The sequence below is a fragment of the Pieris napi genome, chromosome 3 (genome assembly GCF_905475465.1).
Source record: "Pieris napi chromosome 3, ilPieNapi1.2, whole genome shotgun sequence".
In the NCBI taxonomy this organism is placed as follows: domain Eukaryota; kingdom Metazoa; phylum Arthropoda; class Insecta; order Lepidoptera; family Pieridae; genus Pieris; species Pieris napi.
This window is the reverse complement of record NC_062236.1, coordinates 9874315-9888459: the sequence shown is the minus strand read 5'-3', so window position 1 is coordinate 9888459 and position 14145 is coordinate 9874315. Positions and strand designations below refer to the sequence as shown.

The window sequence follows — 14145 nt, the reverse complement described above, 5'->3', positions numbered from 1 at the left end:
CATCAACCTACGATTCTCATAATTCATTTAGTTATGAAATTCTGTGTCACATCATTAGGATTTTAAATTTTGAGAACCCTAGTTGTTATTAATATAATATTTTCAAAATGCAAAATATAATATTTTTGCAGATTTATTTAAGGCTTTTCATTGCGATACAATATGAAAGCTTATAGTTCAAATGAGAATTCGTTTTATTTAATTATTAAGCTTAATTATTATTATTGTAAATGGATATTAATAATTTATTATTAATTTCTTGTGTCTTACGGCTCATGCACACGACCCGGTTTTTCGCCGGAGCTAGGCCCGGGTCTATGTCCGGTCGACAGTCTTGTATGGGACACTATGACGCCATGCACACGACGCCGGCGCTAGCGCCGGCTTTCCGCGCAACCGGGCACGGTGCTAGCCGCGTCTACGCTCGGTGCGCAGTTGAGTATGGCAGTATATGAGCGCATATACGTCCACAATTCATTGAATGAAAAGAGCGTATGAAGGCGGCACCTCCATGAAACCGGGTCGTGTACAAACCGTCTTGTGTGTAAGCTTGGACGGTTTCTACCCGGCGCCGGCCAAAAACCGGGCCGTGTTGAAACCGTCTCGTGGGCATGAGCCCTTAGGGTTACCCCATTTAGATAAAGGGCTCTTCTGGCATCATTTGTTTTCTTGCTTCTGCCATACATGTCCCTGTAAAAGGCTGTAAACCATAAATTAGTTTACAAACAAATTAATTAAATTATTTATTCTATAACTACATTTATTTTATAAAGACATAAATATAAATTGAATTATGTCAATAAATAAATTAAAGCAATTCAGAATCTATATTAAATGTTTAATCATTAAAACACCGGTGACACGACAACTTGGTATCTGTAGGGTGAGCCCGGACAAGAGGCATAATATGTTAAGAGATAATGTTAATAAAACCACAATCTGATAATCAATAGAACTCTTTGTACTAGGACTTCTTAATAATGTATATACCTTTATTAGATTGATATAACCGATATCCAATATAAATTATTGTACCAGTCGATATAAATTTAACATTAATTCATTTGTTTCAGAAAATGGCGGATTTTAATTCAACGGCGTAACTTATGATCTCGCTAATAGATTACAAGGTAGTTGAACATTTCATAAAATGGAATGCCTCAGAGCCAGACAGCGAGTTATATATAGAAAATGTAGAAAAAGACGAAGAAAACGCAAGTAAATATACATATCAAATGATAGAGGAAAATCCGCACTGTAATAAGACAGTGTGCACTGAATACGAAGCATTTGAGGCAGCTGTTGTAGTCTTTCTGTGTGGTTTAATAGTTATTACTGTAATAGGTAAGTCTATATTAAAAAAATACATAGTCTCTGTACATAACTTTGTTCTGAATTCAAACATTTTGAAGTTATACTTCTTTAACTTTGTTCTGAATTCAAACATTTTGAAGTTATACTTCTTTAACTTTGTTCTGAATTCAAACATTTTGAAGTGATACTTCTTTTGGCGCGTTAGTCAGAAATGATGAGAGTAAATTTTTACGATGCGCGCGCACACCGTCGCAAATAACCGACAGCCTGAAGTTAGCTATAGTCAACATTTTAGTTTTTTTATGCAACTATTGATGCTGTATTTGTACGATATTTAGATAATGTTTCTACAAGAATATTTGTATCATACTTTACCTATCATAAGCCTCTTGTAACTCACATGTCTACTGAAGTCCAACCAATGGACGTGAATTAAATAGTAAATATCAATATGTATAATTAATTATGTAGAAATATTTTTTTGTGATATTTAAATGAACTTTATTTAACTAGATAATGTTTCATTTTTTCTACAAACGTAGAATAAAAATTTTGAAAAGATTTTTTATCTTGTTACGCCAAAGAAGTACGCTTCTAACGCGTATAAGTACGTACACACTTTTTTTTTCAGGTAACACATTGATTATATCCGCGGTTTTAACAACCAAAAGGTTGAGGACAGTCACAAATTGCTTTGTAACAAGCTTGGCGCTTGCCGATCTTCTTGTTGGTATATTTGTGATGCCGCCGGCGATAGCGGTTCATATAAGAGGTAAGATAGTCCAAATTTTTGTTCGCCAGACTCTTGGTAACTCTTTACTTAGCACCGTCAAAGAAATCAATATCCTTTACTTTCTCGTCTCTCGTTGAATATTGCTTCACTTGAAACATCGAATAATTTGAACGATGTAAAACAATTAATTTAATAAGTATCAAGCTTTAATAGATTTTAACGCTCAAAATGCTAATTATAGCACTTTAATTATTGAACAATTATAGTGTTCTGATTTTCTGAAATATAACTTAATCTGTTTACTTAAATAATATATAAATGTGACTTGCGTGTTACGTATTGTTTAATTTGTGGCATATTTATTTCTATTATATTGTATTTTTGTTAACAAACATTGCCGCCGCCGTTGTACGTACATAAAAATATAAAGTTTTCAATAATTAGTTTTTTTTAAATAAACTGTTTGAATACTTCTTAACTGACTTAAAAACCCGAAGGGATGCAATTTAATGCTATTATTTTATATTTTATATGCTAATTATTTATTTTGTATTATATTTGTGTGCGTACCACGTGATAACTGATTTTGAAAAACGGTTTAAAACATTTTGGTCTTTGTTTAAATTTATTTAATGGTTGAATGATTTTTTAGGTTACTAGGGAACAACGCGGTAATCTACGCAGTATTACGCAGATAATCATAAGCTCTCAATAATTTACGTTTTAATGCGATTTTGAATTTATCAATACTGCGATTTATATTTATTAATTTCCATTCAATGTTCGTCTAATTTTATGCTCGATGAATTGCATAGGTTTACATATTTGTACAGGGCGTCCCAAAGTTATGGGACATGACGGGAAAGTCCCTTAAATATCGTAGATGGGGTATTTTACTGAAATAACACTTGATGTTATTTTTAAAAGTCAGTAATTCTGTATTCAAATATTTTCTAAAAATTACTTGCCTCGTCTGGGTATCAAACCGACTTAAATGTAAAAAAAATACTACTTTTATGATTCCAATCGAAACAATGGCCAAAAACTAATAACTCTTCTTAAGTAACATAGTACTTTAAAAGAAAGGAACAGCGTGAAATTAATCATTTTAATCAAATTAAAAACATTATCGTATTTGGTCTAAAGAAAATCCTGCGTTTCATTCATTGTTCATTTCACTCGCTCGCTCGGAAAAACATCAGGAATCCGGCGTGCCTTACACCCAAAAAATCAACGTATTACCAACGTATAAACAATGGATCACTGAAACCGATACAGAAATCTGACCTAGAAGGCTGTAGCGCCACTGCTGTTTTTGTCCATTCACATACTAACGTGGTAAAAATGCAAATCCTGAAAATAAAACGCGGTCTTGCTTTTTAATAGGTCCTTAGAGACATACAATAGCAAAAAGCTAAGGGCTGATGTTGTTGAATGAAGTTGAGTTATGGTTTTTAAAAAATTTGACACGTTCAGATAGTGCTTATTGACTAAAAATAATACACAGTTTGACATTGGAGTCTTTTGAGCAAATGATTGATCGCCTTTTCGAAGCCTTCACGTTTCATTAAATTTTCGCTTTTCACCTAAACTGAACCGAGGTATAATGGTTTTGATAATTCATACGCTTCAAAGGCAATGAACTCGTGAAAAATTACTGAGCTAACGTGTTTATTGAGAAATATATTTGTAAATTTACCTAAATAATAAAACTGTGTGTATCAAATATAGTAAACAGTAGATTCAACATTATGCTAAATCCTATGTTTTTCTTGACTTAAAATAAATGATATCAGTTTGATCATTGTGATACTGTTGAAATGTAATAAAATTGGGCAGTTTATTAAGACTTCCAAGCACGTGTGATCAAATTATAAGTGTATGAATGTTTGTCCGAAAATTTCTCTGAAACTAGAAGTCATATCGAGATTATTGTTTTTTTCATTTTAGGGACCGTTCAAGTATTACGTAACGAATTTTCATTTTGTAAAATGTTACGATGCGGGACGGGGATTGAATTACACGTTATTGTTAATATTATTTTCGACTTACACCACATAATAGTAACTGAAGAGTCACTAGGTGGTCACGAAACGTTTTACTATACTTGGGTACAGTACTGTACTTGGGTACTGAAAAACGTTACGGCGAGTTACATGGGGGAGGGGGGGTCAATAATCTCCAAAAATTGCGTTACGTAATACTTGAACGCTCCCTTAATCAGTTAGGCAACCTATCCATAATCCAAGCTTCAGTAGATTTAACACATGGGCATTTCTAGAGGGATGTATGTAGGTATGTTTATAATGTATTTTTATTTTCAGTGGACAGGTATTTGAAGTTGTTTTTTTTTCTTCATCATTTACCTAATGTAGGAATTACTGTATAAGAATATTTAATATTTCCTCTTTTCCAGGCGAATGGGAGCTTGGATGGATCCTATGCGACATATGGATAAGCTTAGACATTCTTCTATGTACTGCCTCTATTCTATCATTATGTGCAATAAGCATAGACCGGTACTTAGCTGTCACGAGGCCACTGACTTACTCACGGCGTCGGAGATCGAAGAAACTTGCTCTAACAATGATTCTGTTCGTTTGGATTGCTGCTGGTGCTATTACATGCCCCCCTATGCTTGGATGGTTAGTATCATCAGCCTATCATGACATACACGAAAAATTGATCTTTATGCTAGCAAACAGTATTCTACAACACAGAATGTGAAACAAATAATTCAAATAATTATGGGACATGTATTTACTTTATATCAAAATGTGTTTACATCATCGTTCTTGTGGGCCATTTTTTTTTATTTAATGACATTACGCTACGATTGAAGTAGGGCGAGTAAATTCACGGGAAGTACAAAGTATATATTTGAGTATAATTATTTATTTGTCATGATTTATTTTAAAATATATTATTGAATGAAAATCGTGCTTATTTCGCGTCTGAAATTAGCACGATCTTTTTCACGTCTGGTCGGGTATAATTTTGTTTTATGATATTGCAATAATGTAAATATAGTGTATAACAATAGAAAAAACATTCTTAAAAAGTTAACTTTTTCAGGTATGAACCAGACCATAACCAAGGTGGTGTCTGTAGATATAACCAAAACGCAGGTTACGTTGTATTCTCAGCCATGGGTTCCTTCTTTCTGCCCATGATCGTCATGGTATATGTCTATGCCAGAATATCATGTGTCGTGGCAAGACGACATCAGCAACTTGCCAGTACAGCTAGTAAATGTACTAAGGTACGAATTGGTTCATACTCTTGTATTAAGAAAAATAAGATTTATATAATGAATGAATTTCAAAAATTTTATATCAGATAGAAGATATGTTAGGTTGGTTTCCGATGACATCTTTGATTTTATATATTCATGATTTTTCAAAAGTATGTCTAAGCTGTTTTGTTTACGAATATCATAAAACATTGCAATAACCTTTGTAAATAAGTATTTAATCTACTCTGAAATTTAAGGTTTAAAATTAGAATAAAAACAGTTGTGTGGTTAATGACTAAAATTACATTATGATAAACAGTACCTTAGGAAAATGTGTAATGAATAAACTGCACTATCACTACGTAGCGCACTAAATTTAATTTGAAAAGCAGGTAATGAAATTGCTTTAAGCAATTTACTATTGCAGAATGATACCTGAATTAATATTCTACCAGGGGAGTACATTTATGCATTTGTAATAACATTTGTAACATACTTGAGAAAGCACTCCGTTATCTGTACCATTTGTTTCGTCCCCGATGACCTCGTGCGACCATATGCTGACGATACAAATTGTTTCAGAAAGCCAATTTATCCTGTATTCGCACGGAATCCGATTCTGGGTCAGATAAACTTTCTCTACGACAAAGCGCATCTAAACAAACTCCACAACAAAACGATACCCAAGAACAAAAATGCCCGTGCTGTTTCCGAACTGAAAAGAGACAGAAATTGAAAAAGGAGAAAGAGAAAGAGTCCAAATTCACCGAGTTCAAGGCGAACTACAAGTATAAGAGTTCCAGGATTTCTAGAAGGACACATTCAATAAGAGATCATGAGAACAATAGAGTATCGTCGTTACGAAGAGAAACGAAGACGGCTCAAACGTTGAGTCTCGTGGTGGGAGGTTTCGTCGCTTGCTGGTTGCCTTTCTTCCTCTATTATCTAATGACACCTTTTATTCCAAGTAGTTATGTATATCCAGTCCTTATGTGTGTATTAACATGGTTGGGATGGTTTAACTCCGCCATTAATCCATTTATTTACGCATTTTATTCACCGGATTTTAGATTAGCGTTTTGGAGGTTGACTATAAGAAAATGTAAGAGGAATAAACGTTAATACACAGTTTTTTTGTAAATATTGTAACGTAATTAATTATTAAATACTAGCTGACCCGGCCAACGTTGTTTTGCCATGTATATTATTTCTAGGAAACATTTTTTTAGTTCAATAAAAATAACTATCTACTATAATAAAAATAGGGGTTGAATATAGATGGGTGAAAGTTGGAGGGTTTGTTTGTATTTTTTTTGACGTATCATAAAGAAATTAAAACAAAAAAAATTGTCTAAAAAATAAAAAAACATGTTTTTTACACCCCTTATCACTTAGGGGTTTAATAGATAGTAGCTGATTCTCAGACTTACTGAATATGCATAAAAAATTTATAAGAATCGGTCGAGCCGTTTCGGAGAGATAATAATTAGGCATCCCAATATCACAGCAATATCTAAAATATTGGTTATTTTCGGTTAGTTTAAAATTATTTATGCAATACCTTGTATTTGAGTAAATATGTCATACTATATCAAACATTAAGTCATTATAAAGAATAACATGAACGATAAATTGAAAGGTCATGATTATTTTTAACTCGCGATAATATAACCGAAAGCTAAGATTTGTAAACATTATAACAATTCGTTATTTATTTACAGAAATACATAGTAAGCCAATACGATAATTTCGAGAAAAAAAATATACACAATATCGCTACTGAGTACTCACTCTGCGAACATATAAATATCTCGATAGTGTCGGAGACAGCATTTGGTAGGCGCAACTTCTTTGTTAATGGAGATCTGTGCAACAGACTGGTACTGGCCCTTAGTATCGCAAACAAGCTTGGCCTGAGCCGTCACACATATCCCATAGGTTCAAAGAAACCGACCTTTCAGTATATAGTAACGGGTGGCGCAAAAGTAATGGCACTAAAGAAAATTTGTTTATTTTTTATATGACGATAGTTTTCATTCTGTTGTTGAAAATTTTGTAGTGAACAAATGTAAAATATACTGAAAACAAACATGGACCGTGTTACTCCCCAAGAACGTGGAATAATCGTGTCAATGTTCTTGCGGAATAATTCATCAGTGATAAAAACACAACGTGAATTTCGTCGACGATTTCCTGCAAGATCACCCGATGAATCCAGACTCCTTTCTTTGGGGTTTTTTGAGATCTCGGGCGTATGTGAACAAGCCACAGACTCTCGCAGCTCTAAAAGAAAACATTCATCAAGAAATAAGGAACATATCGCAGGAAGTATTACGGCAATTTATGCAAAATGTCATAAATAGGGCTCAAATGTGCATCAACTCTGGAGGTCACCATTTAAAAGACATCATCTTTAAATCCTAATGTTACGAAATTTAATGGCACAAATATACATAAAAAAAAACTAAATCTAGTTTTCTAATTTAGAAAAAATGTTATAGCTGAACCAAATAGGGTCTTTACTTTTGTGCCACCCAGTATATGAAAGAAAAGCATTGAATATATACAATGTATTATGGCTTTCTATATGTGATATACAATTTTATTTATTTATCAAGCCTTGAAGTCGGACTTACTTATTCACCATACTCATTTTATTAGTTTTTCTCTACATTTCTTATATTTCTACATATTCTCGTGTTCCCGTCATTTGAAATACCAAGATAAAAAATGTTTTAGCTTATTGCTTTCCACATTCATCCATCTTAGTTTTTCCTAAATAAAAATATTTCCCCGCTGATGTATTGACATAACGTATTGTAGAGAATCGACGGTAGACAGTATTGAGAGGAAATAATAAGCTTCAATTCCGTAGAATAAATATTAAAATCAAGTCTTAAGAATTAACCTTTTTTAAAGCTATTAGAAGATTTTTTTGTCCCTTTCCTTAGGGATTGAGACAGACAATGAACCTGATTCATAGATACTATTTATGTGGGTCTTCTGTGTCTGACCGATACAGTTAACATTCGAAAATAATATCATATAAGTATTTTCAATACCAAAATAAATCTAGTCAGTATAATATGAAAGATTGTAAATATATTATAAATGATGAGAGATATATTTCTTTAAGGCAGGCTTTGACATACGTATTAGATTATTTTGTATGTAAAAAAATGTATTTTAAACTCGAATAACCATGTGACTTGCCATGAAAATATGTCATCATAAATTTTTATTATTATGTAGGTATAACCTTAATTTTATACAAAATATATTAATTATTTTAGATTTTGTGAAAAACATGACTTCTACACATACATGTATTAAATTAATTGATGTATTTGATATAAATCTAACTATAGATAGATTTTATATTATTATGAGTTCCACTTTTAAAAGGGTAAAATATGATTTCATTGAAAATTCAACAACGAAATTATTACTTATATTTGGCACGAGTGAAGAAATTCTCAACGGCGGTAACGATGTTTAATAGTATTATTACGAATGGAAATTGTATAATATGATTACCTGCCTTTTTCACGGGAACATTTTTTATGTTTAAAATACCAATTAACAATTAGCTATGTGAAGAAAAGTGTCTGAAATAGTTTTAGCACGTAACCACTAGAGGCGCTGTAAAAAATTCTTACAAATATTTGACGTAGACTAAGGGTAGCATAATTTGTCAAACTACAGTTAATACTGGTAAAGCAGTATTTTATTTAAGAGATATATGTAATTATTATTATGACTTTTGTGATACGAAATTAATATAACATTAAACATTTCAAATTTCGTTCAGTGTTTTTTTTGGAAGTACCCTGTTAGATAATTAAAAAGCGATACTTTTGCAAATATAAATTACTAGAATTTCTACTTTATAATATAATTTTTCACAGACGGCGTCAGCAGTAGCTGTAACTCTTTGAAAAAATAGATTTTATTTAGTTCCTATTTATTTCTGCGTAGGTAATTGTTGTTTGTAATAGAGAAGTAACGAAAATACCTTTAAATATTGTTTAACATTCCAAACAAGCTTTTATAGTAAAAACTAGCTGACCCGGAAAACGTTGTTTTGCCATGTATATTATTTCTAGGAAACATTTTTTTAGTTCAATAAATATAATAATAAAAATAGGGGTTGATCGTGGCGGGGTAAAAATTAGGGGTTGTATGTATTTTTTATATGCTGTATCTTAAAATAAATTGTCTAAAAACCAAAAAATTAAAATTTTAGCCCCTTAGCACTTAGGGGTTTGAAAGATAGATAGTAGCCGATTCTCAGACTTACTGAATATACATTAAAAATTCATAAGAATCGGTCAAGCTGTTTTGGAGGAGTATGGGAACGAACACGAGAATTTTATATAATTAGATAAACAAGTGAAATCCCGTAACAATGGAACATACATGACATTTTTGTTTGTAGGCAAGGCCTAATTTAGGGCCTTTAATTAATTTATTCTTTATACATAAAAATGTATCCCTATTTCCCTTGGTCCATCACGCGTGAACGGTTAGACCGATTTCGCTAATTCCCTTTTTGTTGTGTTTGTTACTGTCAGAAGAAGGTTCTTATGAAAGAAAAAAATAAGAAAATAAAAAATTTAAGAATACTTAACTACCATAGTAAGAAATACTGACTTTTGTTACATTGATAAAATTCATAAGTATAAAATAATCACATGGCCAGTTACGTCGCCTGTTCCCGTGTCGGAATACCAACAAAACTATTTATATACGCGCCAGAAAAACAAACAAAGAATGTATATCATAAAGCATTAGAATAATAAACACTTTGTTTCTGAAAGATTTTTTTAGTTAATTATACCAATTCAAAATCAATATTCACAGTTAAGACAGGACCAAGTCTGTCGGGTCCGCTAGTTCTTTATAAGCAAGGCCTTCTATGCCTGTTTGTCAGAAATACTCCTACGCCACCTACGTTTTTGGTACATTTTGAGCTGTAAGAACTATGAGTTTTAAAACATACACAGACACACACACATACACACAATTTACGCATACACATACCCCATGTGGTTTCCTTATATGTATATTCCTATAAGTATTGCAATAAAGATTGTTTATTCTCACTAGATTTTCTCACACAAACTAGCATTTTCCCTAAACAGAAGTAAGACAATTATTTATTTATAATAGTATATAACTGTCACTTGTTTATGTACTAAGTTTTTGTGACAAATGAATAAAGATTATTATTATTATTATTAGCTTTCCCCAAGAAAATAACCTTCATGCTACGTACGACCTAGCTAATTGGGAAGGTAACAAAATTAATTGTGCAACAACCCCGGGCTTGAACGCGCGACCTCTCCAGTGAAAAGCACTTAGCTAAGCCTAACACTACTATAAACTTTAAACATTTTAATGAGAGTGCTTTATAGAAATTTATCTTCGTAATCCCCTTACAACTACAACCATTAAGTTCAGCTGTCTCTTTGACAACTAAAGGCCATTCGCTCCATTTCTCACAAAAGGCGAAGACTTTGAAGTTTTCTTTTCAGATTTTCCTTATTTTAATACCTAAGGTTGAAATACTTTCATTTATTATAACAAATTAAAAGTATGGTACCTGGTGCTTGACGTTTGTTTTAACCTTTAGAGGGTCCCTTTAGACGGAAAGAGACATAGAGGAAGACAGGCTAAGAGATGGGAGGATGACGTTAAGAAAATAGCGGGTTCAACATGGACTGCAAAAATGAGAAAAGACTGGAGAGCTTTGGAGGAGGCCTTTGTCGGAATCCAAGTTGTAACCGAACTACCGTTTGCCGATAATCTATAGATAGTAAAATTGTTAGTATATTAGTTAAACTCTAGTTAATAGTCAAAGTTAAACTCTAGTTAATAGTCAAAATTAAACTCTAGTTAATAGTCAAAATGTGTTTTTTAGTCATAAGTAAATTAATTTTAGGCACACGAAACTACTCTGTGTAAAACTTGTTAACAACAATAAAGGCTTTATTTATTTATTATTTATTACCTGGTGCTTATATGTAGGGGTGTGAGTGTGTTTCTATGATGGCCCAAGATTTTTTGGCAAGACAATATTTTTTCAGCAGTATCACTTTATCATAAAATCCATACTGAAACAAATCCATATTGAGCCTGAGACCTTTATTAATATTTTTAACGCTTTGTTAGACTTCGGGCTCACACATTCCAGTAGAGCTTGTTTTTAAATGAAAGCGATGTAGATATTCGGTAAACTCACCTGTCAGAATGTGTACCATTGGAGGAATAAACCTTTTTTCTATGAAGTTTTTGTCAAACTTGCAATTAGGCCCCAACAATAACTTTCATCCTACTCATGTATCATCTTCTGCCAAAAATAAAATTACGATGACGTATTCCGAAAACTCGTATAATTGCAGTACTCGCACGTTTTGTTTAAATTACAAGACTGAAAATAAATAATTGAAAGCAAAACATAATCTACATATACAGTAAAAAGATGCTAAAACTATGCTACACTTTTTAACTATTATTTATTGAAGCTAAGTGCTGCGAGGCTGTACTCATAATAGGCGTTATAAGCTCTATTATATGACTGCAATAGTCTGAGTTCAGCACTGTCCCGTCAGGGCTGTACGTATTTACTACTTCGGGAGTATTACGTCACGCAATTTTTGAAGATTATTGACCCTCCCCCCATGTAACGCGCCGTTACGTTTTTCTGTACCCAATAGTAAAACGTTTCGTGACCACCCAGTGACTCTTTATACCTAAAAGTTACCATTATGTGGTGTAAGGAACTGGAAAGTCGAAATAATATTAACAATAACGCGTAATTCAATCCCCGCCCCCATCGTAACGTTTTACAAAAGGAAAAAATTACGTACTACTTGAACGCTCCCTTGACAACGAGGAGGCTGAAATAATGCACGTTCAGAACGTGGCACAACAACCACCAACCATGGTTCGCGGGGTTACGGTTGTATGCGGCTGAAACATACTAAACAAGTGTAACTCAAGAATCGTTCGGAACAACGTGAATAAAGCTGAAAGCTGTGTTAATCACTTTTTTTTAATGTGATGTTAAGTGATACCGCCGCCCATAGACACTCTCAATGCCAGAGGGCTCGCGAGTGCGTTGCCGGCCTTTTAATAATTGGTACGCTCTTTTCTTGAAGGACAGTAAGTCGAATTGGTTTGGAAATACTTCAGTGGGCAGCTGGTTCCACAAAGTGGTGGTGCGCGGCAAAAACTTCCTTGAAAAACGCTCAGTTGTGGAACGGCGGACGTCGAGGTGAAACGGGTGGAATTTCGTATTCTGCCTCACTTATATTGGGATATACTGTTTTGCATTCCTTGCGGCTTGCATGAATATCCGGTGTGGAAGCGGTTTGTGGTGCTTGCCTGTGCACTATTACCCCATGGCGCAGTCTAACAGGCAAATCTTTATCGAAAAGTAAGATCACAGTAGCAGCGAGGTTACATAAACTTTCATATTTAGTATTCTTTAAAAACATTGAAAACTATAGCGTCAAGTTTGCGCAAATATTACTTAAGATTCATCCCAGCGCCACAGCATCGGAAGCGTCATTAAATAAATCGCCCTTCAGGACCCTTCGCTTAGACAAATCCATCGAGCAGCTAAAACGATACCTTATCGGTAAAATATAGGATCTATAAATCAGAAGGTATTGTTTTTAACCTACATCAAATATGTCACGTTTTCCTGACACTTAGTGACAGGATATCAACCCCTATCAGAGCGGGCGTCATCTGTTCCTGATCTTGGTGACATATTCTGGTAATTGCCGGATTTCTATATACCAACCAAAGAGGTTGCAACCACAGATAGCAAAATTCTAAATTTGATTCTTAATTATAATTTAATTACAAATAACATTCGATTAATAGCCAAACAATACTTGTTGAATTGTGGGCAAACAACGGATCATTTTTTCATTAGCTCATTAGTCGAAGTTTTTTATTATCTTCCAACTGAGAAAAAAATATTGAATGTCAGTCTCTAAGTCATGCCATTATCTACAATTTCATAGAGTATTACAAAATGGATTCGATTTACGACAAGCAAGTAATACATTTCAGTACATTTTATTTAACTGATAGATGTCGGCTATCTAATGAATATGCTACTATTATAACTTTCGCGAGCGCTAAATCTTACTATTTTCTCAGAAAACTAATTTTTACTATTGCTTCTGCTTCACGACTGATTTGAGCGCGAAAGCCGCTGTGAAAACTGCTGTGTGAGTTACAGAATCGCAAGGCAGAACAACGACCCTCGCTATATTGGAGCCAACTGTACTGTAAAAAACAACAACAGCTTGTAATATGCCAAGAGAAATCTTAATAGTATTTAACTGTTATAACATACCATTCGGAAAGAAAAAAAAAAGAGAAAAACCTAACAGAAAGTTCAAAAATATTGACGGCAAAAATGCATAATAAAGGCTGAGCTAAAATATTCCTCGTGGAATGGTTCAAAGGAAAACGAACTCTAAAGAATGTCATTACGTATAAAATCAATATCAAAGTGCCATCCATAAATTTTCTTCAAAGAATACAGTATTGAAACTCGCTGAAAATTGCATTTTTCACTATAATTGATGTTTCAAATTTTGCTTATGTTTGCGACCCGACTGACTTCACAGTACCAGTTTTTCAAAAGCAGATTGTATATGTATATATATCTAATATATAAAATTCTCGTGTCACAATATTTGTTCCAATACTCCTCCGAAACGGCTCGACCGATCCTTATAAAAACTTTTATGCAGATTCAGTAAGTCTGAGTATCGGCTACTATCTAAATTTGTCCTTTTTATTTTTCTATGATACAGCTTATAAAAATACTTACAAC

General features: G+C 33.2%; 1 protein-coding gene across 1 annotated transcript; it reads left to right on the top strand.

Moving 5' to 3' along the window:
* Positions 1-1077: 1077 nt before the first annotated feature.
* Positions 1078-6674, top strand: LOC125063795 (octopamine receptor 1-like). Its single transcript, XM_047670436.1, has 5 exons — positions 1078-1344; positions 1946-2086; positions 4464-4692; positions 5123-5309; positions 5865-6674. Exons 1-5 carry the CDS (start codon positions 1107-1109, stop codon positions 6402-6404), a joined length of 1335 nt encoding a protein of 444 aa, XP_047526392.1. The 5' UTR covers positions 1078-1106; the 3' UTR covers positions 6405-6674.
* The last annotated feature ends 7471 nt before the right edge of the window (positions 6675-14145 follow it).